A 26,622-nucleotide genomic window follows, 5' to 3' on the forward strand; every position below is an offset into this window, starting at 1 on the left:
TTTCCTAGTGCAAAATGAAATCAATACAGCTGAATCATAAATTGGTTAAACAAGTAAGCAGTGTCACAGCACAGAAGAATTAGGGGACAATTAACACTCATGAGGAGCCTCATTATACATATGCACAGTTATAATGATTGTGATTTGGAAAATAAAATCTAAACATATAATTATTGCCTTGACAATTCTAACCAAAAATTAGAAACACAGGTGAATTTTTCTTAGTAAGATGAGATATGGAAGATATCAATTAAGCTGTAAAGTGCAATTTTCCAAGGTGTACCTAAAATCCCATTTATTAGCTATAAATTTCCCTTTGAGGCTCACAAAGTACTTCCATACTGACAGCAATGTGAGGTAAATAGTGTTCTGGAAATCTAATTATTTCATTTGATAGAACTGAGTCTCAAAGAGATTGGGTAAGTAGTAGAGCACAGATCTGGTGCCATGTGTTTGAGGAGTGTTGACTAAACCACATTTTGGCGTGAGCTGAAATTGTGATTGGTGTTTAATGAGATGGAATAGTCAATAAGTGTTTCTTGGCCTCCAAAATCATCAGACAATACAATGGATATTTAATTTAAAAACTAGTGATTATTCATTTCTCACTGATCCCTCAAGTTAGAAGTTGTCTGTCCTTTATCCTTACATAAGATTTTCTCCTGCTCTTATTAAATTCTATTCTGAACTGTAGTTATTGGATATGTATCAAATAATCCCATGTGTCTAAAAAAATGTATTGTTATACAACTGAAGGGAAGAGGCAGGGAGAGAAGGAGAGAGAAAGAGAAGGGGGGGGGGTCACGTAAAACAGAGAAAGGAGTAAGAAGATGGAGAGAGAAAGGGAGAATATGTGAAAGAGAAGGTTGTAAGGAGAAAATTTTTCTGTTGGTGGGGAGTAAGGATATTTCTTGTGGTCCAGAAGCTAAGGAAAAGGAAGTGGCTAAATTTTAAAGAATAGATATGAGAGAGCTTATATGTTGGAATACCTTATTTTTAAGTAAAGTAAAAATAGCAAGTTAACTCCTGAAAATATGGATCATGGGAGTGGCTTGAGAGGGAGTGAAGAGGAGAGTTGATGTAACTGGGAAGGAAATAGTCAAGTAAGATTAAAGAATTCCAAAGTACCAGACAAGATGGGTAGGGTAACTCTGAGACAAGAGAATCAAAAGTATGGCTAATATAAGGGTATTGAGTACAGTAAGGATATTGAGAAATTGGGATGATAGAATATGAATTCTGAAGGCCTTGAGGATGAAGGCAAGGAATAGGATAGAAAAGAGCACAATTAGTCAGGTGCCAAACCAACTAGGAATTGTGGAAGTGACAACTTTTGGCATAGAGCAGTGATGACATAAAAGCATTGTTCTAGTCTACTTGTAAGGAACTCAAATGGAAAGGTCAATAAGCAAAGATAAAAATGGTGAACTCCAAACTTCTTGCTCTTTGAGTGTAATGAGAGAGAGAGAGATGTGGACATCATTAGAATGGGCTAAATGAACATAGAATCTTCAAGGACGAACTAATTTTCATTTAGATAAACCAAATAGAAGGCATTTCATTTTTTTTAAAATAAGAATTTAGGAAAACTTTTTAATAAGGTGATTTTAGAAGTAATATAGTAGAATGCTCAAAAAGGAAATGGATGAGTGTTTGGAGGGTAATGGGAATCATTAGAATGAAGATTCATATTGGAGAAGAGATAGTGAGTATCACTGTGATTCACCTACTATGCTGAAAGTATACATATTCATTATATTTTTAATTTCTGCCAGTGACAAAGAAAGCTATTTGCATAAAGTCAGTGTTTAATAAATTGTAAAATAAATGAGTGAATTCCTGGATTGCTCTTGAAGATCTCACATATGGGGAAGCACAGGACCTGAGAATTAAGATTATAGTCAGAGGAGGTGGCTTCACAGTCCTAGGAAAAAATAAGACTATGGAAAACTGACCTTATCAATCCCCTACTCCATTCCCCTTTGACTTTTTTCTCTAATTTTTATCTTAATTTATCTCACTTTTTTTCTCTTCTTCTAACTCTCATCCAAGGCTATTCAATTTCACCTTATCTTCTTCCTCGGACTCTACAGATTTTACCTTTATGAAAAGTACTCTCTGCTCTCAAAATACCTCTTCCCCTTCCTGCCTCATAATCAAATCTACTCCTTTAGTAAATATGAATAAGGCCTTGATCTTAAGCCAGTGGCAGGTAGGGCTAAAACTGACTCACGTTTGTCATCCCTCATACTGGATCACTGATACATTTGAGCCAAGAGCTACACTTTCAATTTAAGTATTTGAGTCAAAGGGTCATGATTTAATCTACTTTATATCTTTCACAGTACCTAGAATTTGACCAATAATAACAATGACTGATCATTACCTTGTATTTCAAAATTTGCATTGTACTTTTACAAACATTATCTTATTTGTACTTCCCAAATACTCTGCAGGATATTTTCAGTAGGTATTATTCTTTTCATTTTATAGATAAAGATTCAGGTAAAAATAAAAAGTTATATGACTTGCCCAGGATCATACAACTGTTATCACATGCAGAATTTGAACAAACTTTTCTTTGTTCTTTTTAGTCCAGCCCTTTAGCCACTCTATGACTAGAAGCATTATTCAAAAAGCAGGCTAAATAAATTCTAAAACTAATTAACTTTGAACATTATCCAAATCAATGGACATAGACCCTTTCAACTTCTGCAGGTATAAAAAATGGGATCACAAAATAGAAAGCTGACATTAACTTTGATAAGATTTTTTTTTTCTTTCATGAAACACAGTTTCCTTGCCAGCAGTCAGTTTTGCTATAATAACAGAGCATAGAAGAGATTGGTTCACCTGAGTGTTGGAGGGACAGGAAGGAGTGAAGCAAAAGAAAATCTCTCTGATATCTCTCAATCATGAGTTATAGACCTGGCACTCCAGAATTAGGAAACCACTGGCCCACAAAACTGTAACAAAGGCTGGCAGCTCTACCTTTGGACATGGTAAAGAAAAATTATGCATATACAGATATATGTATATGTGTAGACATATAAACATATATTTATAGATATATTTTATTTATTGTTTATTTACTTATTTGAATTTCCACAAAGTGCCATAATGCAAGGTGCCTCCAAAGCTCATGGGAAGTGAAGAAGGAATGGAATGCTACGTTTTGGTTTTCTTTGAAATAAGAAGGATGAAGCTATGTGTCAGTAGGTGTGCTGTATAAGTACAAGAGACTGTTGGGTCTGCTATGACTTATTTTTTTTCCCCTCCAGAGTACCTACTTTAATGGCTCATGGCCAATGTTAGAGTTTTATCTTCCCAGAAGAATCAACAATACGTGAATCAGGTCTCACCTATGTTCTTGTCAGATTGCAATGTTGACTGCTGGCAGAGAAATTACAGATCCTGAAAAAAAAAAAACCTGGCTCTTCAAAGAGAGGCATTATGAGAATTTATTCTATTATCATTCACGATTCTTAGAAACATGCTGTGTGAGTAAGGAGCATTGCAGAAGATGCAAATATCATAAAGAAAGGATTTCCCATTTCTCAGAGAGCCAGAAGAGAGACAATTTCTAGAAGAAAATATAATAGAGGACATTTTTATCATTCTTTTTTTTACATAAACATTTTTTATTCAAAATTAAATGTAATTGAAACCAAAATTTATGTGCAGAGTTAAGTATTATTTTGCCTCTTTACCTATTGAGGCCTATGCCTTAAGCAGCCAACACAATTGATATTTTTAAAAAAATTATTTAAGATAAAAAATGATAGTACCAACTCTGTTATAGTCTAACTTTTGTCAAGAAAAGATGCAAAAACAAACAAAAAACATAACAAAAAAAACAACCCTCAGATAATTTGAAGAAGTCAAGATTGGAAGGACTAAATTAAGTAGAGAGCTTAGATGCAACAGGACAAGGAAATTTGTCACTAAATCACAATTTTCAAAATAAAGTTGACCAATAATGCTTTTAGGTAGAAAACGTATTAATTGAAGTAATACGTGCAACACTCCAAGGTTAATAACAAAGCTGTTTGGACAGGGGAAAGAAGCAGTCATAACTGCAAGAGTCAAAGTTGACAAATGGGAAAGAAGTCAGGTGTTGCTGAAATCAAAGTAGTAGCTATGAGAAAAATTCCTTTTTCAAAAGAACACTGGTTTCATCAGCAAAGGAGCCTTGGACAAAGGAATTTCTATTATGTACAAAGGAGCTTGGGCTTCTAGTATAAATCACCACTTCTGAAATTAATTTTGTCATTTGTCTTGAGACACTGAGAGTCAAATAACTTACACATATCCCTGTGTACTCAAATTAGAACTTGAACCCAAATCTTTTGGCAACTAGAATATCCTTAACCATTAAATCACATAGTCTCAACATGCTAAAAGGCTTAGTTATACATAAGTAATTTTCTCTTTTATAAGGAAGGGTACAATAGGGAATAAGGTAGGGATTAAGGGGAAATGATTGTGTTGAAAAAACCAAAGATACCATATAAAAACTTAAATTAAAAAAACCCCAAAATGATAAAGTACAACACCAATGGACTCATAGAGCATGGGCTAGCCCATTATAGTGTTCATGCAACTATCAAGATGGTGTAAACTTTTGTAAAATATTTTAACAAAAACTACTGAGTTAACGAAGCTCCTTATACCCACTGACTCTGAGCTCATTACTGAAATTAAATCAAAAGGATTTTACTAAAAAGGGAAAAATGTTCCTTTTTGTACAAAAATTTATAGTTGCTTTACTTGCACTAGTAAAAAATTGGCAAGAACCCACATATGTCTAAAGTATGGGAGAATATTTGCATTTTTTCACATTGAAAAAGAAAAAAAAACTAAATTCATAACATGGAGGTCAGAGGTGAAGAATTCTAACATTTGCTTTAAAATTTGGGGAAAGGGTGACTCTTTCTAGATAGCTTTTTAGAATGAAATCTTTACAAGAATAATTGATATTTATGTAATGCCTTCATGATTGGAAAAGCATTATAAAGAATGCTGTTGTAAAATGCCACACTAAATCTGCTGTATGTTTGAATCCTGTCTTTAGTTTGTGTTTGCTTCTATGTTGCAATTATATTTTCAGTCAATCTTATTAAATTTGTTTGCACACTTGATCAGTGAACAATCCAATGTGATCAATGTGACTTATTGAACAGAACAGTGGATTTAGAGTCATGATGACCTGACTAAGATGTTTGTTGTATGATCTGGGCAACTTTAGCCTCATTGAGCCTCAATTTTTTCATCTGTAAAATGAAGGGATTGGGGCCTTTTACTTCCATGTTCTCTTCTAGCTCTAAATCTACAATCCTATAATCCTATAATATGAATTATCCTCTTCTATGTAAATTAGTTATTCACTTTTTTGGGGGGGTCTAAAAGACAAAACTTATTTTATATAGTAAGTATATAAAGGAAAAGTATTATATTATTCTTAAGGTCTTATATCTTTATATTAACAGATCTTTGGTTGATGGTGTTTAAACTCCATATCAGGCACTCTCCTAAGAAATATTTTATTTAATCCTTACAAGAATCACTGAAGGAGGTAAGTACTATATTGTTCTGAGTTTATAATTGAGGAAACTGAGAAAGACAAAGCTTAGTGGCTTGGCCAGAATCATACAGCTACTCAGTGTTGAAGGGTTGATTTGCAATCACAGTGCTCTACTCATTGTGCCACTTAGTTAATATTTAATGTTTTCCTTAAGGTATATAACACACTATAATCTTTCATCTTACAACAATACTCTGAAGTATATACTTCAGGTCTTGTCATCTGGAGTATATCAAATGACTTTAACATGGTCATGATTTTACTCCAAACATGAAGATACTTCTCTGATCACTAAGCTTCACTTCTTTGCTATTCTTCCATGATCCTGTACTACAGGTTTGTTGGGCAGCCAGACCCATCAATTACCAAATGTTGATTCTCTTAGAGTTTTATGTAATTGGTGTGTTCAAACTGTCTATGTTTTGTGAAATTTGACCCAGAAAAGGTTTTAAAAAGTTTAAGAAGAATTTAAGAAGGTTTAAGAAGTTTTAAGAAATTATGAAGCAATTTTCTGCTCTACAAGATTGAACTAATATTTCATATTACCAACAGCTCATGCATGTATGCTATTTTTTCCCTTCTTGACAAATTTGGAATTTATTTGGATTGGCTGACTGAGTCTACTTCAATCCTGAGAGAAAAAGCCATTTAATTCAAAAGTTGTGTTCACAGAAACAACTTAAATGAAAGTCTCTATTCTGCTCCTCTCTTCACTTTTATCCTCCTGATCCTTTATAAAACTTGTTTTTTTTAAGGTTGTCACTATTTTACTATCCTCTTCCATCTAAAGCCATTTTATTTTCTAGATCTCTTTACCTAAAATGGCTGGGCTTTCCCAGGATCCCACAATCCTGATTTGGAGGCTGCAAAGGATATCCAAAATTATCTGGCCCTCAAAAACTGAAGAGTAGAGTAACAATATGTCCTGGATCCCATATATATGGCAAAACCAGAATTTGGACTACAAAGTCTGCATTCTTTCTACTACATTTTTTAAAATACATAGTTCCTGTTATTCTTAGAACTTCAATAAATTTTACCATCATATACTCTGCCCTTTTCTCAAACATTTTTTCATCATAATTCTCTCATTAATCTTAGTTCCATTTACTTTGATATATTCTCCTTCTTAAAATCAGTTTTATTTTTTCTAAAAGATTTGTGTTAAAAAACAAAAAATCAATCATATTTTTCTACTAATTAAGCCATTTGTCCTCTATTTGTTACTTTTGCAAAGAAATCAAAACCAGCAAATAACTAGATATTGACCTAGAGAAGCTAACTTTATTCTACCCCAAGAATAACGAAAAATACTTTCTTCTTCTTGGATAAAGAAGTCTAGATAAGTTTAGAGAGTATTAACAAATCAGCTGAAAATAAAGTCATAACCCAAAGTCTGGAAAGAATAACCTATATGTATTTAAAAGAGAATACTCTTTCTACAAGTCAACAGATCAAGACTGGTTATTGCCATATTGGCTTTTTTGCTGGTTTATCAGTTAGATAGGATGTATCTGTGGAGCAGGTCTGGAGAGTGTTCTACTCTCTTATTCTTCCTAAACTCTGCATCACCCTTAGCTCTCTGGTTACCAGAACAAATATGTGATATATGCAATTTACAGAGAAAAATATATTGGTCACTACATGGGAACTATGAGAAGAACTAGTTCATTCCTTCATTATACCCAGATCTACAGGAAAATAAACAGCATATAGATGATGAGAAAAGAAAGAAAATGGTATGAAACGGAAGTCAATTTTATCTTCAGTTAAGCCAAAATCAATTAATAATATGATAAATTATTGTGAATTTACCTCTGTATATGTTAATTCCCTCAATAAATTTTAAGCTGCTGGGGGACACATATGGTTTAAGTTCTGTTTGTGTGTCCACAATGCTTCTCACACAGAATATACTCATAAAATTGAATTATACATTCACAAACTTCCAATCTTTTATTGTCTTATCCCGGAAGAAAACAATAAAACTCCAAATTTAGCTTTAGCAATTAATCTTTTTTTTTCTTTTGGAATGTATTTATTTCTCTCATTTTATGTCAGAATTCTCTATTTGTTTTTTCTGTTTTTTTCCCTCCAATGACTTTGATGGAAACACCTCCATATCCCAGGCCTTTGAGAGTCATTTGAGATTCAATTGAGATTCCTTTCTTGAAGCCAAGTTGATGGCAATACCTAACCATATCTGTAGTGGTCTCTGAATATCTGATACACGCAATCTATTACCAAGCTTTTAATCAAATGTTTTTCATCCTTGTGGATATGTCATTATGAAATATAACTATGTCTTTAGTGGATTGTTGTATATCTAAAAGTTTTAGTGACTATGAATATTCTTTTCCTGGTTTCCAGTATTCTCCAACTGTGATACAAGTAAATGATCTATGTGATTGCGATATTATTGAAAATTTGAATATGACAGTTATTTTATTATTATATTATTGTAGTCTAAGTAGTACTTTGATGAACATTTGGATCGATAATGGACCTATGACTTCACTGGCATGGGAACTACTAGTTAAAGTAACCCCCTAACCAAGAAAGACTGGATTCTTCTCTGTAAAATATAATCTTAAAAGTTTTTTCTGGAGACCAAGTCACTCAATGACTTCCCTACCCTCAAACAGCCAGTATGTCAGAGGTATTTGAACCCAGGTCTTCCTCAATACGAAGCAATTGCTTCAGTGTGTTTGTAGGGACTTTGGTAACCTTTGTAGGTCAAATAATTGTCAGCAGAATACTCACTGAGTGGATATTCTATGGAAGATTTATGAAAAGCTTTTTTAAAAAAAATTGCTCAGGAAGGGAAGATGTACAGAAGTAGTTATCTATCCAGTGGAAAGAAATGTTATGGCAGTGAGATCCCAGAGCCACTAAATAATTCACCTCCATTTAAATCCCATTCTGAGACTGCCCCATGTCATGGAGACAACTCTGGGTGCTCCAAAGCTATGCAGACAGAGGATATAGATTAATAATTCTTGAAGACTATCTAATATGTCATAAAGAGATCATCATTTGCTTCAGTGAAGGGAACATAAACACTGAAAAAAATCAAAGGGATTTTGAAATATTGAATGGATATTAATAATTATATTACAGCTAATGTCTCAAATTCCAGATGCTGTTGTCTGGAGTTTTTTACTTGTAAATATTCTCTATAGCAGTGACAGACATAATAAGAAAGCAATCTCTTTGGCTGGATGTTGACATGTAAAACCACAGTTCAAAATTATCTTTGTTGTATTGTATTTTTAATTATTTTGGTAAATATTCCCAATTACTTATTGTTTAGGCCACTCTAGGGATTTTGCAGGCAGTTGGTGGCCCTCTGGCCTGGACTTTGACATCTCTAACTACAGCATTGCTTCCCATGACATCTTTTGCCAGATTATCTTAATAGGAAGGGTATATTTAAAAATCAAACACCCTGAAAGAAAAATTGGGATGTTCATGTCAAATATTATGGAGCACTGTAACCCTTTCCCTTTTTTAATTCATAGGAACAGGTATTATCGCAATTATGAAAAACAGAGAATATTTTAATGATGCTTTATTGCACAAACTTTGAAAGTACTGTTCCTGTCAGGAAAACATTTTTCATTACTTCCTCATTTTGAAGGCTGAATACCTATAACTAAAACCTGCTCTTCCTTCTATCATATGTTCTCCTTTTACAACTTCTTATTATATAGTCTATATATTATTTGAATGTTACTCAAAAAAATCAACATTATAATCACATTGATTGTAAGTCTAGACTGTCCTAATATGCCCCACACAAGTTAAAATTTCCAGTGCCCGAGCAGACAGCAAATTTTGTTTTTATGCAATTTTTGTTCCCTTGCCATTTCCACACCATATTTCCCATGCTAATTTAATGCCTACTGTTCTTAAATTGAACAAATGCAATTTCATTCTTGGGCAATTAACTCTTAATTATTTTCAGGAGAACTCATTATTTTATTAGTGCAAACAAGTAGAGGGAATGGATCATGCAATCTACCACCAAAATCGCACTTTTAATTTTTCCCCTCCAACTTCCTAAAACATAGCAATCTAAAGAAAGGGTATCACATCTGGATAATGAATAAAGAAACTTTCAGAATCACTTGGATAACCTGAAAGAGAGGACATAAACAGATGTGATGTTAATTAATTCTTGTGATTTTTTCAAGTAAGTTTGCCAAATGATGTACGGATTTAAAACAAACATGATTTTCTGGCTCAAAAATCAAAGAAAACTTGAAGGAAAATCTCAATATTTCAGGTGGGAACTGCTGCCATCATTACCCAGAGACTATGTCCAAATATATTTAACATTCAGAAAATAATAACCAGGCTTCTAAATTCCATTTATGTCTATCTTCAAAACTGGCCCATTGCCAAGAAACCAATTGATTACAACACTTAGGGAAGCTAACACCCAAAAAAGAAAAATAATAAATAGAAATATGCTCTTCAACTGTTATTTGGAATGGAAGAATTATATTCTTATAGGATATATGGAACCAGAAAGCCAAATTACATCCTTCCAGAGAAATAAATGGAGCCTAGAAGTTTAGCAATGATTATTTTCCGCTCCTAAGAAACCTTTTAAACTTCTATATTTTTTCTCTTTAGTAATACTGAATCCATCCTCAACAGCCAGCCCTAATGATAGTCTTTTGAAACCCTACTTCTGGTAATAGGAAAAGTGACATCAGGTATTGTTGTACCACAATAAATATCTATATCATAAAAGGACTGTTGTATATTTCATGCAAACTTATTATTTTCCCTTCGTTTACAAAATCCTGGTCCTAAGCAAATACACCATGATGTCAACTAGCATTCCACAAAGAGGAGCCTTCTTAATCCCAAAGCACTTTGAGTACCAAATCAAGGGCTACCCCTTCTATGAGGAGCTGGGGTTCATCCCAAAGAATAGTCAGTGTGCTTTCAGAGTACTGCAAAAGACTTTTTCTTAATTTTGTATAAGTTTCATATTTACCAATATTTTAAATTCAAATCCTAGAATAATCTTTACTAAATCTATGACTTCACATATGTCACTACTCTACCTTATGTTTCTCATTTGTAAAACGGGTATCATCATAACACTTACTTTCCAGCGGGGTTGTGGGGTTCAAATAAGATATTTGTGAAGCTTTATCAAACCCTTAAAGAAATATATACATATAAGTTATTGTTAATATTAACATAATACTCTCTATTTTAATCACCCAAAAGAATGCAATTTTCTTGAAGCAGAGACTAGAACAATTTCAGTTTTGTCTTTGTTTCTAGCATTTTGTATGTTGTGTAGCAATAGTAGGCAATTAACAAATGTTTAAGAAATTGAACTGTATTGTATAATATGATGATCATTGAAAACAGTCAAGCTATACATTATTTAAAATTAATTTCCAATTTTTAAGTAATATACATCTGCCTTTTTTTTCTGACTTCTTACCCCAACTCAATAGGAAAAATATAAAAGAAGGATATATATGTGTGTGTGTGTGTGTGTGTGTGTGTGTGTGTGTGTGTGTGCATTTATGGGTATATATATATACACATCTATCAAAACATGTATGTGTATATAAAATACATATATATCATATGTATATATGTAGACATAGATATAACTACATATATATATTTGTATTTTTCAATCTGAACTGAATCTTTTATTTATCTTATGATAAGATAGATAGCATGTTACCATGAATCCTTATAGTTGCTTCTTGTATTGATCAGATTGGTTGTCTTTAAAATAGAGTTGCTATTATATGCTTTATTTTCCTGGCTCTGTTCACTTTACTCTGTTTCAGCTCATCTAAGTCTTCTCGAGTATCTCTAAAACCATGTTTCTTTTTTCACAATTTTTTATGTTACAATAGAACTATAATAGTACAATCACTTTTGTATACTATAACTTGTCTGGTTAGTCCTATACAAAGGATACCCTCAATTTCTAATTTTTTTGTTATCACACAAAAAGGTTGCATAAATGTTTGGTAATATGGGTCCTTTAATAGTATTGCTGGGTCAAAGGTTAAACACTTTAATAATTTTTAATAATATTTAACAGTTCCAAACTGTTTCCCAGAATTGTTGGACCTCTTTATAGTTCCACTAACACTAGAATTTACTTGTTTTCTCACAGTCTACCCCAAATTGATCATTTTTGGTCAATTTTATGAATCTAATAGGTCTGAGGTAAATTCTCAAAATGATTTTAATTTGTATTTCTCCATTTATTAATTACTTGGAGCATTTTTCTCATATATCTATAGACAGCTTAGATTTATTTTACTGAAAAAAATGCATTTCTATCATTTAACTATTATCCCTTGAGGAATTTGAAGACCATTTAGCACTTGAAGAATATGCTTTTCAGTTTGAGTCAGTTGCTTATATATCTTAGAAATGAGACATCAAGAAATGTACTGCAAAGTTTTTTTCCCATTTACCTCACTCATTATATTTTAAAAAAGACTACTTCTAAAGTTATGTGCAGTAAAACAAACATCATATGATACAAATTCAAATATAGAATTTTTACATAAAAAGTTACTTAAAAGCATTGTTCTTCTGAAAACTCCCCAAATCATTGATATTATTTGGATAATATTGAAACAAACAGATTATATGAAACTTCAAAATTAAATAATTTTTATAACTTGATATAGCTACCACATCTCCAAAATTGTATGATTTTATTTTTTAACTTAGGGAAGATAAATTGAGGAAATGAATTACTTTGTTATCACTTTATAATCCATAATCTTCTATTCTGACAACAACCTATTTGCATTTTTAGGAACATACTTTTTTTATAATAATTTGATACATCAAATGGAGATAAAGTTTTAAATAAAGTTTTAGTGTATAAATGAAATAGGAGTAGTCTTGAAATGATATTGAAACACAAATCACCAAGGGGTTCCTAGACACTTAATTTTTGTGTTTGTGATTATGACATTTTCAGAACCACCCAAGTTTTTGATACTCTTCTGCAAGGATTTGTCACCTAATTGTAATACTTGACACTTACAATTCATAGGTTATGTATATAATTTTGTTTTACTATCAATCTAATGAAAAGGCAGATATTACAATTATTATAATCATCTATATTTTTACAGATGAAAAAAACCAAGAGGTAAAAATCATAGACAGAATCGAAAAGGATCTTAAAAAATATTTAACATACTTCCTTCATTTTAGAGATAGGAATCTTAGGATTCCTAAGAGAGATAGGAAGAGGAAAAACAATTGGCAAAATGTCACATGTAATGAACTTTATGCCAGTTAGTTGCTACTAAGTGGAAAAAATGGAAAGGAGGGATGCCATTAGAGAGGGTGGAGAAGTGGCTTACTTAAGAACTTTTTCATAATTGACAATGATTTTTGAAGTCTGCTCTGTTTTCTCACTTATGCTGACTAAAAAAAAAACAAAACTAAAAATTGTATTTGTTTGCTATTAAAAAGTAGCATCAGCTGTTTTTTCTCACTTTGTCCCTCATAACTGGGCACTGCAATGCTAAAGTATTCCAAATCATCACATCAAATAAAATATATCTATATTTTTGTGGGCTTGATCTTGAAGGAATGGCATAAAATCTAATTTTTTGTTAAGGACATAAGTTCACATTTTTAAGATTCATAACTCATCTGAACTTTATAATTTGGTCTTTCCAATGCAAAGGGTCATTAATGACCTTATTTATCTATTAGATAACCTCTATTCATAGCCCTACCCTATCACTCTGTCTTGCCAATATTTAATTTTTCCCATCTGATTGTTTCCTATAAATGCATGTATATTTCTCTCATCCTAAAAAAATAAAAAAAACAAAAACAATAATCCCTTTAATTTTATCATCACCTTTAGCTGTCGTCCTCTATCTTTCCTTTTCCCAGCTAAATTCCTTGAGAAAGCCCCCTATACTTGGTGCCTCCATTTCTTCTCACATTGGATTTTAAATCTTCTGAACAAATGAAAATTCAATCTAATATTACAAATGATTTTTTATTGTGAAATCTGATGGGAGAGTATGTAACAGACTTTTGGGGGAAGAGAAGATTGTATTAGTTATTATTACCATGCCACTTTAGTAAATACACTCTATTAAATTCTAAGTCTGCTTCATTAATTGATTTCAACTGATAATCATGGAGAAAAGCACAAAAATGTGAATTCATGAGAAACAACATTAGAGAAAGCAACTCCTACCTCCCTTCAGGGTCCCTCAGAATTGTGGGGGGGAGGGGGGGAATAATGTAGCGTTTGCACTCTGGGGACCCACCAGTGTAAGTGTAACTTAGAAGAATAGTTCCAAAGTCTGAAATATATCAAAAAAAAAAAAAAAAAAACTCTCCCTTCTGGATCCTATTATTCCCTCAAACTATTGTCATATATCTTATCTCCTCAGCCAAATTTCTTGAAAAACCTAATCCCATTCACTGATTGAACTGTTTTTTTTTTTTTTTTTTTTTGCTCCTCAATCCTTATTATGAAACTAGTTAACTTGCCCATTGTTTAACAGCTCAATCCATTTCAATTCTCCTTTGCTTTATTTATATCATTATTTACATTTTATTTAGATTTTATACAATACCTCCTAACTATGGGTCATAACACAGATTCTTTTTTAGGACCCTCTTCTCTTCTCCATCTCTTTTTCTCTTTGATAATCACATCACTTGCTGGACAGTTAATTAACACCTCCGTGTTAATGACTACAATTCCAAATCTCTATTTGTCTATTGATCACATAAATCAGATGTTTTAGAAACATCTTAATATCTACATATTCAAATATGAATTCTTGTCTTTTCCCCATAAAACTTCCTCTCAATTCTAAGGCTCCAGTCAAGTCTATACAATGCTAGTAAATAAATGTTCCTTAAGCACAGGTCAAATGGCTTCTCTACTCAATTAACTATAGTACTCTATTGCCTCTAGAATATTCTTTTCAACTTCTAAATCCCTACTAAATTAGCAAACAATCTCCCTTGTATACTGCTTCCCCTCTAATATTCTGTCTAGTAAAATTGGCATTTTCTCTGTTCTTCACATGTTCCACTCTATCTCCTCTGCCTGTAAGTTAATATTGGCTATCTTATACACCTGGGAAAGCAATGTACTTCCTCTTTGAGTCCATCTCAAACCATTCATCTCTTCCTTTAAGATTCTGCCTAAACACCATCTTCTGCTTGAATAGTTCTAGATACTCTAACTACTCCTGTTCTTTTTTCCAAACTACTTTGTATTAACTACTTTGTATATTTTTGTATTTTACCTTAATATTAATGCTGCATATATTTACATATGTACTTGTCTCATCATTACAACATAAGTTCCTAGAAAATTTGGGTTGTTTTATTCTTTGTATATTTGTTTCTCATGTCTAGAACAGTTGCTGACATAGTAGGTGCTTAGTAAGCACTTGTTTATGGATTCATTCAACACATAATAGATAGTCTGAACAGTTTTCTATTTGTAAGAAAGGGACTAATTCTTTGAAAATCAGACTGCTCTAGGAAATTTAGAATATATGACTATCATATTTAATAATGAAAGTAGGATAAGAAATCCAAGTTTTTCTTTTATTTTTTCAAATTTAGTTTGGATGTAACATCTGCAAAATTGATCATATCTACCTAAGAAGCAATATTTTCTCTAGGGATATTTCAAATGCTGTTTTATATCACTTGTATGTTATATAATCATTTACTATATCTTTGACATAGTTTGAAAGGTTTTTACTAATCAAAGCAACATCAGATGAACTATATTAATGAAAAGGGACATTAAAATCCCCAAAATGAATTATCTGGTAGGCCAGACAATAGAGAAAAATGAACAAAAATAAGTTAGAAAGTATGATAAAGCAGACATGCTAAAGGGGATTTTGACTTTTGAACCATTACAACTTTTTTAAAAAGCAATTTTTTGATGTTAGTAAGGTTATCACATATATTTACTGCTATCATAGATGTTTCAATTATGGAATTTTCTATATTTTGAATATTTAATTATTGTCATCATTTAATATTTATTAGACCAAATTATGAAAATATGCAAAAACTGTCCCCACTAATGTCTAGGATATACATAAACATAGTTATAGAATACATATACCATATAAAGCTGCTAAATGGTACAGTATATAGATCATCCAGCTTGGAATCAAGAAGACCCAAGTTCTAACCTAGCCATGGATGCTCACTAGCTTGTTAACCCTGGGGAGGTTATTTAACTCAGTTTCCTCATCTCAGTTTCATCAAAATGAACTGGAGAAGGAAATAGCAAAAAAACAAAACAAAACACTCCAATATCTTTGCTAGGAAACCCCCAAGTGAGGTCACAAAGAGTTGGATACCACTGAACCAACAATAAAAACATCCTTACATATCCACCATATATATCATATACATAGATACACATATCCTCATACATATATACATATACAAACATAATTCAATGGTACTTTTCAATCTCTATTTCCTATACATAATAGTGTCATTTACATGGGTAAACTCTAGAGGGATGCTAAGAAATTATGCAGTGAATGAAAAAAAAAAATATAATGGGTAATTTAGCCCTTCCTTTTTGGGTGATTGTTGTTTTACTTTGTTTTGTTTCTCTCAATTATTTGCATAACTGCTTCATTTTCCCATTTTACTTTGTTTATACACAGACAGAATATATTATCAGTCTCATCAGTATGAACATTTCTAAAGATATAGACTTCAGAAGGAGAGAAAAAAGTTAAACTTTTCTTTATTGGTGGAGCTGTCAATGAAGAAAGAATACATTTTTTCCATCTTGTAGAAAGTGTGCATTGGAAAAATAAGTATTTTTCTTTAGAAAAAATAAATGTTTTATAAATTATAAATATAAACTATAGGAAAATGTTTATTTCATGTTTCTATATTCTTAGTTCATTTCAAAGCATGATTTCATTAATGCAGGGAATTCTAAGTGTGAAAATACCTTCCAACAATGTAGATCACTACAAATCCTCCTTGATTTTTAGAATGTTGCCTTAAATTTGACATGTGAAGTGAATTCTCCAGAATCCTGTAGCTAGGGAATATGACAGAAACAGAATGCATTGCCAGGTATTTCTGGCTCTCAAATCTGGCAATTTGCCTCTCATGCTCACGGTTATTTGCATTTTTTCCATTTAATCTTTACTAATTTTACCAAGCATGACTCATTTTTACTTTTAAGATAATTTTGAAAATACAATGAAAATGGAACATCCTTAAAGGGAACTTCAATTTATCACTAAAAAAAATAAAAGGAATATCATAATTTAGAGAATTGTGTCTAGTGTTTTAAGCCTAGTTTTAAAATGAATTCAGGTATTTTAGTTTTAAATCACTAAAAGTTCTTATTATGAGTTTGTGTGGGTAGAGCTCTATACAAGCAGAATACAATTATTTTCTTTTCCCTGATAACTGATCAAAATGCCTTTTCTCCCAGAGAACGTAACTTCACCTTATGATAATCACCACTAACTGATCTTCATCCACAGAAAAACACAGGAAAAGAAGAAACTTCCAAAAAGAAGAATGTGAGGACACAAAATTTGAACCACTTAGGCTAATACGTCTTTCATTTTATTGATTTTTCTAAGAAATATATTAAATTCATGGAAATGCTTTTTGGCATTAAACAATTCTTTAAGCCCCAAGTCTAAGAAGAAATTAATAAAATGCAGTAGGAAATTAAGAAGAACAAAAGTGCAATGAGCCACAGATAAACCAATTAATTAACACGATTCAATACATATGTAATTAGCCTCCTAAAGATTTCTATTTTTTCTAGTTGAACTTTTAATTTTGTATTTGTATCTTCATAAGATTTCATGTGACAAAATACTGAAAAATCATGTTAAAAATTACTAATGAAATTTAATTCCTTCCATCACTACTTCCTATTACTTGAGAAAATAATTTCTGAAAAATATAGCTTCCTTAAATTCTAGTTCTTCATTTTATACAATAATTTCATGATAATTATAAAGCCAGTAGAGCTTGATATTTTTCTCTAGGATCATGTATTAAAATACTTTTATTTAAGAATGAATAGAAAATGCAAAATATTGAGCTTCTTTTTCTTATAACACGTGTGCGTCATTTCTTTTTCTTGCCTGAGAAAACATATTTCCAAAAACAAAACAATCGAAAAATACTGTACACAGAATCATTCAGAAAGTTTGTGAAATTAGTTTGTCACACAAGTGTTATATTTAACCATTAATGCTTATAAGTCCATTGTGCTATTTTAAGCTGAATATTTAGGGCACCATTCATATTATGAAAAATTACTTCCTAAAAGATATTCTGTGGTGCTACATCTTAACATAGAAGTAACAATAAGCTTTCAAAGGCTTGGCTGACAGCAGTCCTGATAGTTTCCAAGAACAAGGTTAACTATATGTGGAGACTTATCATGCTAAAATTATCCATTAAAGAAGATTTTTGGAGAGCTTTTGGCATAGCGACCCACAAAACATCATTACAACACAGATATTAAGGTAATGCAATATTTAGCTCTCTTTGGTAATCAAATAAATGAATGAAGTTAGTTTGTAATGAACTAGAAAATTAAGGAAAATCAGGAGGCAATTCAAGAAAATAAAAATATAAATAATCCCAAAACCTTAATTTCATACTAGCTCCCCAAACTATTTGTCAAACATAGTTAAACTATATTAAATCAAACTGCACTTTTAAAAAGGCTAATGAGCTATTATTTCAGAATTGTTTCCAAAAACAAAATTACTGATCATAATCTAAAGGACAGAAAATATAATTGTAGTTTGAATTGTGGTCAATACAGTTTTGCTCAGAATGTTACACTGGGCCAGGAAATGAAGAATGCTTCATAAATCTTGGAGAGCACAGCTGTCGCTGCATTAGCTGATGAACTGGACTTGCCTTCATTCCCCATTTGTCCTTGCTGCAAATGCAGCAGCAAAATCATATTGAACTCACAATGATCATAATGGAAAAATCCAAAGTCTCCTTAATTAGCTGCTTAATGTATCTGCCCTATTCCTCTTTGGAGGATAAGCAGATTTTATAGTTCCTTCTCTTTTCATTCATTGCTGACAGTGAAATTCTCTCTGACACGAGTGAGTTGTATAATTTAAGTCTCAGCCCTGTAGGTCAGTTGTGTAGAACATGGAGTCAATGAGGCCAATATTTGATTCCTAACTGGGTCAGTAGCTTTCAGTCTGCTACAGAGAGCCCCTCTAACCCTGGACAGTCATTTCTCTAATATGTCACAAAGCAATGAAAGTTAAAAAAAATGTCAAGTGAAATATCTCAAGCCAATTTTTTTTTACAGAAAAGGAAGTGAAAATATTAACAGACCATAATAATAATATCCAGTAATAACAATAACTAGCATTTGAATGGCACCTTAATATTTGCAAAGCATTTCACAAATATGATCTTATTTTCACAACATGTCCTGGGTTTTAAGTGTGATTATTATTCTTAATGTACATAGGGGAAACTGAGTCAGCAGACATTAAATGACTTTCCTAGAATCACATAGCTAGTGTCTGATGTTAGATTTGAATAAGTACTTCCTTATTACAAGTCCAGCACTGTCTCTATTGTGGCAGTCCGATAAAGGATAATAACAATTATTATTGTTGTTGTTGTTATAATTATTATTGTTCTTAGTAATTAAAATTTATCATAATTGTAATTTTAAAATAGATTTTTCTTTTCTGTGTTGTTTGAAAAAAAAAAGTCTAGTAACAGAAGCCAATAAATATGTGAAAGTCACACTGGTATAAACAAAAATGATGAACTTCTTTAATTTCTACAAAAAGGAAAAAAAAATAACCCCAACAAACTGAAACCTTATTCGACAAATTCTTGGATGTCATCCACAAATTCATTCAACAAGGAAAAATCTTACTGTTAATATAGTTCTCTTTAGAATGCTACATGATTCTACAAGGTCAGCAGGTGAAAAATCCTTTGTAAAGAGCACAGTTGCCATGTTCCTCTTTACACATGGGAAGCTCTTGAACTGTTCATGGACAGTTCCTTTGAGGACAGTAGCAAATTCCTGAATTGTGTTCTCTCTTTCCAGAGTGTTCTTTTTTTTAATTTAATGAATACAACATATATTTTATGAATATTTTAGCTTCAAATTTAACAAAAGAGAACCAACTTTTCTGTAGTTTAATGATAGCAATAAAAATTGGCTTATTTCAGCTGTATCTTAAGAAGATGCTTAGGTAACTCTCTAAGACTATAAGTTTAAGAGTAGGTGGTAATCAACATTGGTAAGGGGGGGGATTTCCACAGGGTATTCACTATACTAATATACTTTTCTTAGATGACTCCAGAGGTAGGAAAGTAATTAGTTAAATTGTTTGTTAATTTAAATTGCAGATTTTTCTTTCCTCACTATATTTGGTCTTTCAACATAGTGTTTTACCATATGTACAAATGCTTAAACATAAAATTCAGTGCTGTAACATACATTTAAATTCTCACAGGAATGCAGAAACCAGATTTGTTTATTTTGTTACCTTTGGAGTTTGCTACACCAGCTACAGTTGAACCCAATCTGAGAAGAAACACAAGGTCCACAGCTATTAAACTGGAGGCAAGCTAAAAATAAAATACAAGAGGGGAAATTGTCAAAAACACATTTGTGTATTTTAATAACAACTACTTCTTATAGGAAAAAATACCACTTGAATATATTCAATAGGTCAAAATATCTCTGGAACTCTGGTATAGGATTAGAAGGTGTTAATTTGATTTCTCAAAGAATCCTGAGAAATGTCAGAACTTTATATTTAACAATCTTTGCACCATTCATTCCCTTATTTAGGCAACTTACTGGGTAGTGGGGTCATCTCCACAGCTGAAATATTAGTAATCTTCCCCATTTGGAGTTCTACCCGGTGGTATTCATAAATTGTTCTCCTTCGAACATCTACCACAAAAAAAAAAAAAAAAAAAATACAGGGAATTGTGAAAAGGAAAACAAAACAAAATATACAAATGTTTTTTCTAAGCAAATTATGTCTCACAAAAGTCAAGGAATATAGAAATTGCACTAATTTCCATCTGTTATACATTTAAGTCAAATTCTTTATCTATTTGGTCTCTTAAAGATTATTTTAGGAGCCTTTTTCCAGTAAGAAATTTGTGAAAATTCTGATCAGACTCTCCAGTAGCTCACTAATTTATTTAGATAGAATACTAATAGTTTATTTTCCTCAATCATATCATATATCAGATGCTTCCTTTCCTATATTTGTCTCCTGAAGATTTTGACAACTAAAGCTAAAATATAATGGCAATAGTTCTTCCAAGCTACAGTGATTCTTCTTTTTAATGTTTTTTTTTCCTAAATTTCATTTAAAGACAAATTTTTAGATTAGTTTAAAATTTTTGAGTTCCAAATTTTCCTCCCTCTCTCATTCTTTTCCTAAGATGGTAAGCAATTTGATATAGATTATATAAGTGGAACCATGCAAAACATATTTCCACATAAGTTGTGTTGTGGGAAAAAACAGAACAAAAAAGCTCACAAAAATAAAGAAAATGAAAATGGTATGATTCAATCTATATATTCAGATTTCAAATGTTCTTTGTGAATAGAAATTTTCTTTCAATATTGTTTTGGACCACTGTATAGCTGAGAATTTCTGTCATTAATAGTGGATCATCATACAATGTTGCCATTAGTATGTACAATATTCTCCTGGTTCTGCTCACTTCACTCTGCATCAGTTCATGTAAACCTTGCCAAATTTTCTATATACCTACTCATCTTTCTAGCAGTATTCCATTATATTCAAATACCATAACTTAATCATTCCTGAGTTCCTAAATTTTCAGTTCATTGCCACCACAAAAAGAGCTGCTATAAATATTTTTGTACAAGAATCACTTTTCCTAAAGTGTTGATGGTGATTATAAACATTTATATAATTTTAAGGCTAACAAAGCACTTTATATATATTATCACATTTGAGTCCCAACATATCCCATGAGGTAGGTGCTGCTATTATACCCATTTTGCAGATAAGGAAGCAACCTGATAAATGTTAAATAACCTCTTCATAGTCACACAAGCGAGTAAGTGCCCAAGGCAGGATTTGAATCTAAGCTTTCCCAGTATCAGTTCTAGCAATGAATTCATTATTTCATTTAGCTGCCCCCACTATGGGGAAATCAAGACTTTTCCCCCCGCTTAAAGTTTGAACAAACTTGGGGTTAGGTTAAATAGCATGACATTTGCTTCAAAGTATTACTATAATAAATAATTATAATTGTATTATCATAATTTATCTAAGTATATAATAAATGCAATACAACAAAATAATATAATTATAAATACACATTATATTTGCTATAGTTATAATTTATATTATTTATTCATATTATTATGTATTGTTATACTATTTTATATATTATATTTATTATATTATATAATTTAAATATAAATAACATAATAGAAAACTTTAAAAAGTTTAATTTCTCTATGGAACATATGATTTTTTAAAATAAAATAATAATAATAATAATAAATTAGGGAAGGCAAGTAGCATAGTAGGAATAACACTATCTTTACAATCTCAGAACTTGAATGTGGATCTAGGTACACAAAATATTCACCCAGTCAGCAGGTATTAAAAATATTGAGTGAAACTGGGTAAGTTTTTTATCCTATCTAAGAGTTAGTTTCCTCATATGTTAAATTATAGGGTTATATTAAATCACCTTTAAAACTCCCTTCAGGTCTAAGTAGATGATTTTAGGAATTCACCATTGAAATTCATTCTCTTAGACCAAACTCAAGTTATTGGTGACAGCATGCAAACTACCTTAGCAGACTACTTATTCTTTTGGCCCCAGATTTCAGAAGATCTTTCAAATCCTAATCTAGGTAGTCTCCTAGGCTATACCAACTTCCTACCACATCTGAACTTTTACTTCCCACTTGAATCAATTGTATGTGAGATAACTTCCATCCATAGATGTCCCAGAAAGTATACCCTGCTTTCTGAGAGGGTGAATCCAATTTGAACTTCCAATTCTAGAGCCCAAGTCAGTTAATTAGTGAATAAATATATGCAAACTAATGTACTTCTCTCACTTTATCGCCTAGCCCTAGATATTAGATATTTGAATTTCATATTGCATCCATGGACGTCATACTTCCAGACTATTGACATATTCCACTCATTTTCTACTTTCTCAGAACAAAATTCCCTGTCATGATTACTTCTGTTCTATAAGTGTTGTTTTCCCATATTAGAAAGGAGACTCCTTGAAGGGAAGGGATATCTCAGGAAGAGATACCTTTATTTTATTTTGTTTAAAAACACTTATACTCCACTCTTAGGAAATTTCCTGGAACATAGTAAGTGTTAATAAATACTGAACATAGTAAGTGTTAATAAATACTTTTCTGTTTATTGATTCAAAAGATTTATAGATGATCATACTTACACAATTACTTTTGTGCAAATGCATTCACCACAATTTGTAAATTAATTTAAACAATAGCTCCAATGAAGAAGACAAACTGTTACAAAGCAATAGAAAGTATTGGAAAGAGAAAAACTAAACTTGAAATTTTATATTTTATCTGAATTACTAATATTAATTTCTTACAAAGAAGTTAACATTCTTAAAAAGATGCTGATAGTAATGAGAAGTTAATTGCTTTGCTGAGAGTCATCCTGTTAGTTCAATAGGAAAATCTGAACTTTGGTATATACCTCACTATAACTTTAGACTCAAATAAATATTTTCACTCTGGCCATGTTACTAGATGTATACCAACCACTATTACAAGAAATATGATAACCTTCTTTCAAGAGACTTTCAATCTAGTTGGGGAGATGATTATATCAAATGTAGAAAGGACTCTGTAAGTGATAAATTCTTCTTTAAATGTCAGCTGTAGCTATATATAAAATAACTTAACATTCCCACACATGGTACAAATGTGGTTTATATAGAGACTGTTCCAAAAGTCTTAATGAAGTGTTAAGCACTCAAAGCAGTTAAGGAAAGATTCTAATCTCAGACACTTAGCCCATGGGCAACTGAGTTTTTGATAACACCTCCAATTGCCATCCTTAGTGACATGTCCAGTTCACCAGGAGAAGGAACTCCCATTTAGAGGAATTCCCTCTAGTAAAGCTGATTACAAAATATTCTACAATTTTCAATTTTTAAAAAAGTTTCCCAGATTATTCAGGAGTTATGGGATTGAAAGCTGTGACCTATGGCCATACAACCATTATGTGTCAGAAGTCAGTTCAGCTTGTCTCCAAGGAGAGTTTTATCTCAATTAAGTCGAATTCAAATTCTGAAGAAGATCATTGGAGTCAGTGGTAAATGGTAGGAAGAGGAGAGTATAACTGTAGTCTGGAGGCCTGAGTTAAAAGTCTTAGCTGTATAACTTTGAGTAAATCAGTTTATTCATTTAGTTCTCAGTTTAAATATCTGCAAAATGATTTCCAATAATCTATGAATACATACTTTAAAAAAACTCCATTCAGACACTAATATTTTTGAAGGGCATATTCAGCTGAATAAAATAGAAGAGACATGAGTACACTTGTACTTGGTATACATAAAATTTAGACATATGTATCAGAAAATCTATTTTTCTTTTTAAGCATTTGTCTTGAGAGAAAAAGACAAAAATTGATTAGCATCATTAGATTTCTCAGCTCAATAAATTCCTACATGTTGCTTCTCCATTTCTTTTGATAAACAAGAAAATTAGATGTTAGAAATTAATAGACTGTATGGATCTATAATGGGGATCATATAATGATGAATTTAAAGAATTTAATCTCTGACCACCAAAAATTAATTAATAATTATAGTGAATAATATGAAGGCTGTTTGTGTTAGGATCAGTGAATGGAATGAAACATGTCTTTTCCTTTTTTAGATATGATACTTGTTAGTTATTTCTAGAATGGTGGCAGCCTGGGTGAAGGGACAGTATTTGCACAAAGCAAAATTAACATAATGAGTTTTTGCTTAGCTAGAGAATCCAAATGGTAAATTCTGTTATATTTCAAATATGTATCTGCCAACTAATAGTTATTAATAGTGAGAAAACTCTAAGCCAAAATAGTAAACTTTCATTTATTTATGCACACATACATATATACATATGTATATGATGAATGCATATATATATATATATACATATAGAAATATATTTTGCTTAAAATTAGACTCAACTAATTTAAAACCAGAAAAGCTTTGGCTCTAGTACTTCAAATGAACCCAGCTAAAGTACTGTTTTCTTTCTTGTCAGAGGTTATAGTATTTGGACTGTTTTTGTAGCACCTCATTGAATCAGGACATGCTCCAATACCTAGCAATTAGGGATCTGTTCAAAAGCAAAATTTCCTTGTAACACAATCAAACATATAAAATCTAATTAATTAACCAAAAAATCCTAAAGCTATGTGCTACAAAATGCTAATTTTAAATCACAGATTTGTGACCAGCATATATTACTGAATCAATTATAAGGTATAATTAACAAATTCAGGAGATACTGTCAATAGCAATCATTTTCTATGTGCTCATATGGGAATACATGCAATCCAATTTAAGCAATATACCCTATCCCTTATAATTATTCTTTGCAATAACATGTAAAATAATACTTAAATGAGAATTATTAGCATTTACTCCAGTTCTTTTGGCTACTATGATTTCACTGGCTTGGTTATTTCTTCTATGGACTCAGATTGTAATCTCTCCATAATATGTTCTTTAACAGTTCCCATGGTCAACATCATATCACCTTGAAGCTATAGTAGTGATGAACCTTCCAAAGGAGATTCTCAGGCAACAGTCCTTTACCAGTTCCACCTTTTGAATTTGCAGGAGAGACAGACAGGCCAGAAATTGTCCTCCATTGCTTTCAAGAACTCATAGTCACTTTCCTATCAATGATGAGGCAACACAATAGGATTTTCCTGGCAGTGACTTATCAGTATTAATAAATATTTAAATCACATTGCTACATGATAATCCATATATCATTCCGTCCACACCATTCTTCACCTACCTGGGAGGCTAATATCTAAATATGCGCTTATTTATTCAGATCATTTTTTCCCTCTTGTTCTCCAAACTTTGATACTAGCTTGGGAATGCATAAACATATAGTAATGTTCTGTGACTGAGGTAGTGCTGAGCAGTGAAATAAATTACTTGCTAATAATTCTTTATTTACATAATTCCTCTTGCTTAATGATGAACTCCAAATGGTCACCACATTTTTCCGGTTCATTCTTCAACAGTATTTACAGAGTACTTATCATGTAAAAAGAATCATATCATGCAACCACACAATCCACCTAATTTTCAAATATGAAAAGAAATTTCTCTTAAGAGTATTCCATAGTACATCTTGATCTTCCAAAAATATAGTCCAAGTTTCCCAAAAGACTTTTGAAATAGCTCTTTTGCGAAAGAAAACAAAGTATCAGTAAAGAAAAAGCCCAAGGTACTGGTCTGATTGAAATGCTTTCTCCCCAGAGCATAGAACTATGTCTGGCATGTCTTAAGTGCTTAATAAAAGCCTATCAATTGCTTGATTTTCTATATAACACTCAGAGGTGAGAGAGAGTTTCTCCCTTCCTCCAAGTTTTCTTCTTAAAGCAAGGAACTAGATAAATCTGAGGTCTTATTTTAACAATTTACAAGGAAGATCCAACCAGAGATTCATTTTTTTTCTTCCTGCATATCTTATGAAATTAATATACTGCTCTATCCCTCGATTTATGTAAACTTTCTCTTTCCTTCAACATAGAAAAAATATGGTTAAATGAACCAACACCCAATTGCCCCAGTATACTATCTAGAACAACCACAGAATATTCTTTATAAAGTCCTTTAAACATTTATCAGTATCAAAATACTAAAAGTTCAATTTGGGCAAAATGCTATCTACCTCTGAAGTGTTTTATGATATGTCA

At 31.6% G+C, this 26,622-nt stretch overlaps 1 protein-coding gene across 2 annotated transcripts in view; it reads right to left on the reverse strand.

The window, feature by feature from the left end:
- Positions 1 to 26,622, reverse strand: part of PLXDC2 (plexin domain containing 2) — a 479,799-nt gene that overhangs the window by 77,998 nt on the left and 375,179 nt on the right. For both annotated transcript variants that reach the window (XM_031939892.1, XM_003771887.3), the window contains exons 8-9: positions 20,484 to 20,579; positions 20,167 to 20,248 (exon numbers count right to left, since the gene is read on the reverse strand). In XM_031939892.1, the coding sequence (XP_031795752.1) occupies positions 20,167 to 20,248; positions 20,484 to 20,579 (178 nt within the window). The remainder of the gene's footprint in view (positions 1 to 20,166; positions 20,249 to 20,483; positions 20,580 to 26,622) is intronic.

This window comes from Sarcophilus harrisii, chromosome 5 (genome assembly GCF_902635505.1).
Source record: "Sarcophilus harrisii chromosome 5, mSarHar1.11, whole genome shotgun sequence".
NCBI classification, from domain to species: domain Eukaryota; kingdom Metazoa; phylum Chordata; class Mammalia; order Dasyuromorphia; family Dasyuridae; genus Sarcophilus; species Sarcophilus harrisii.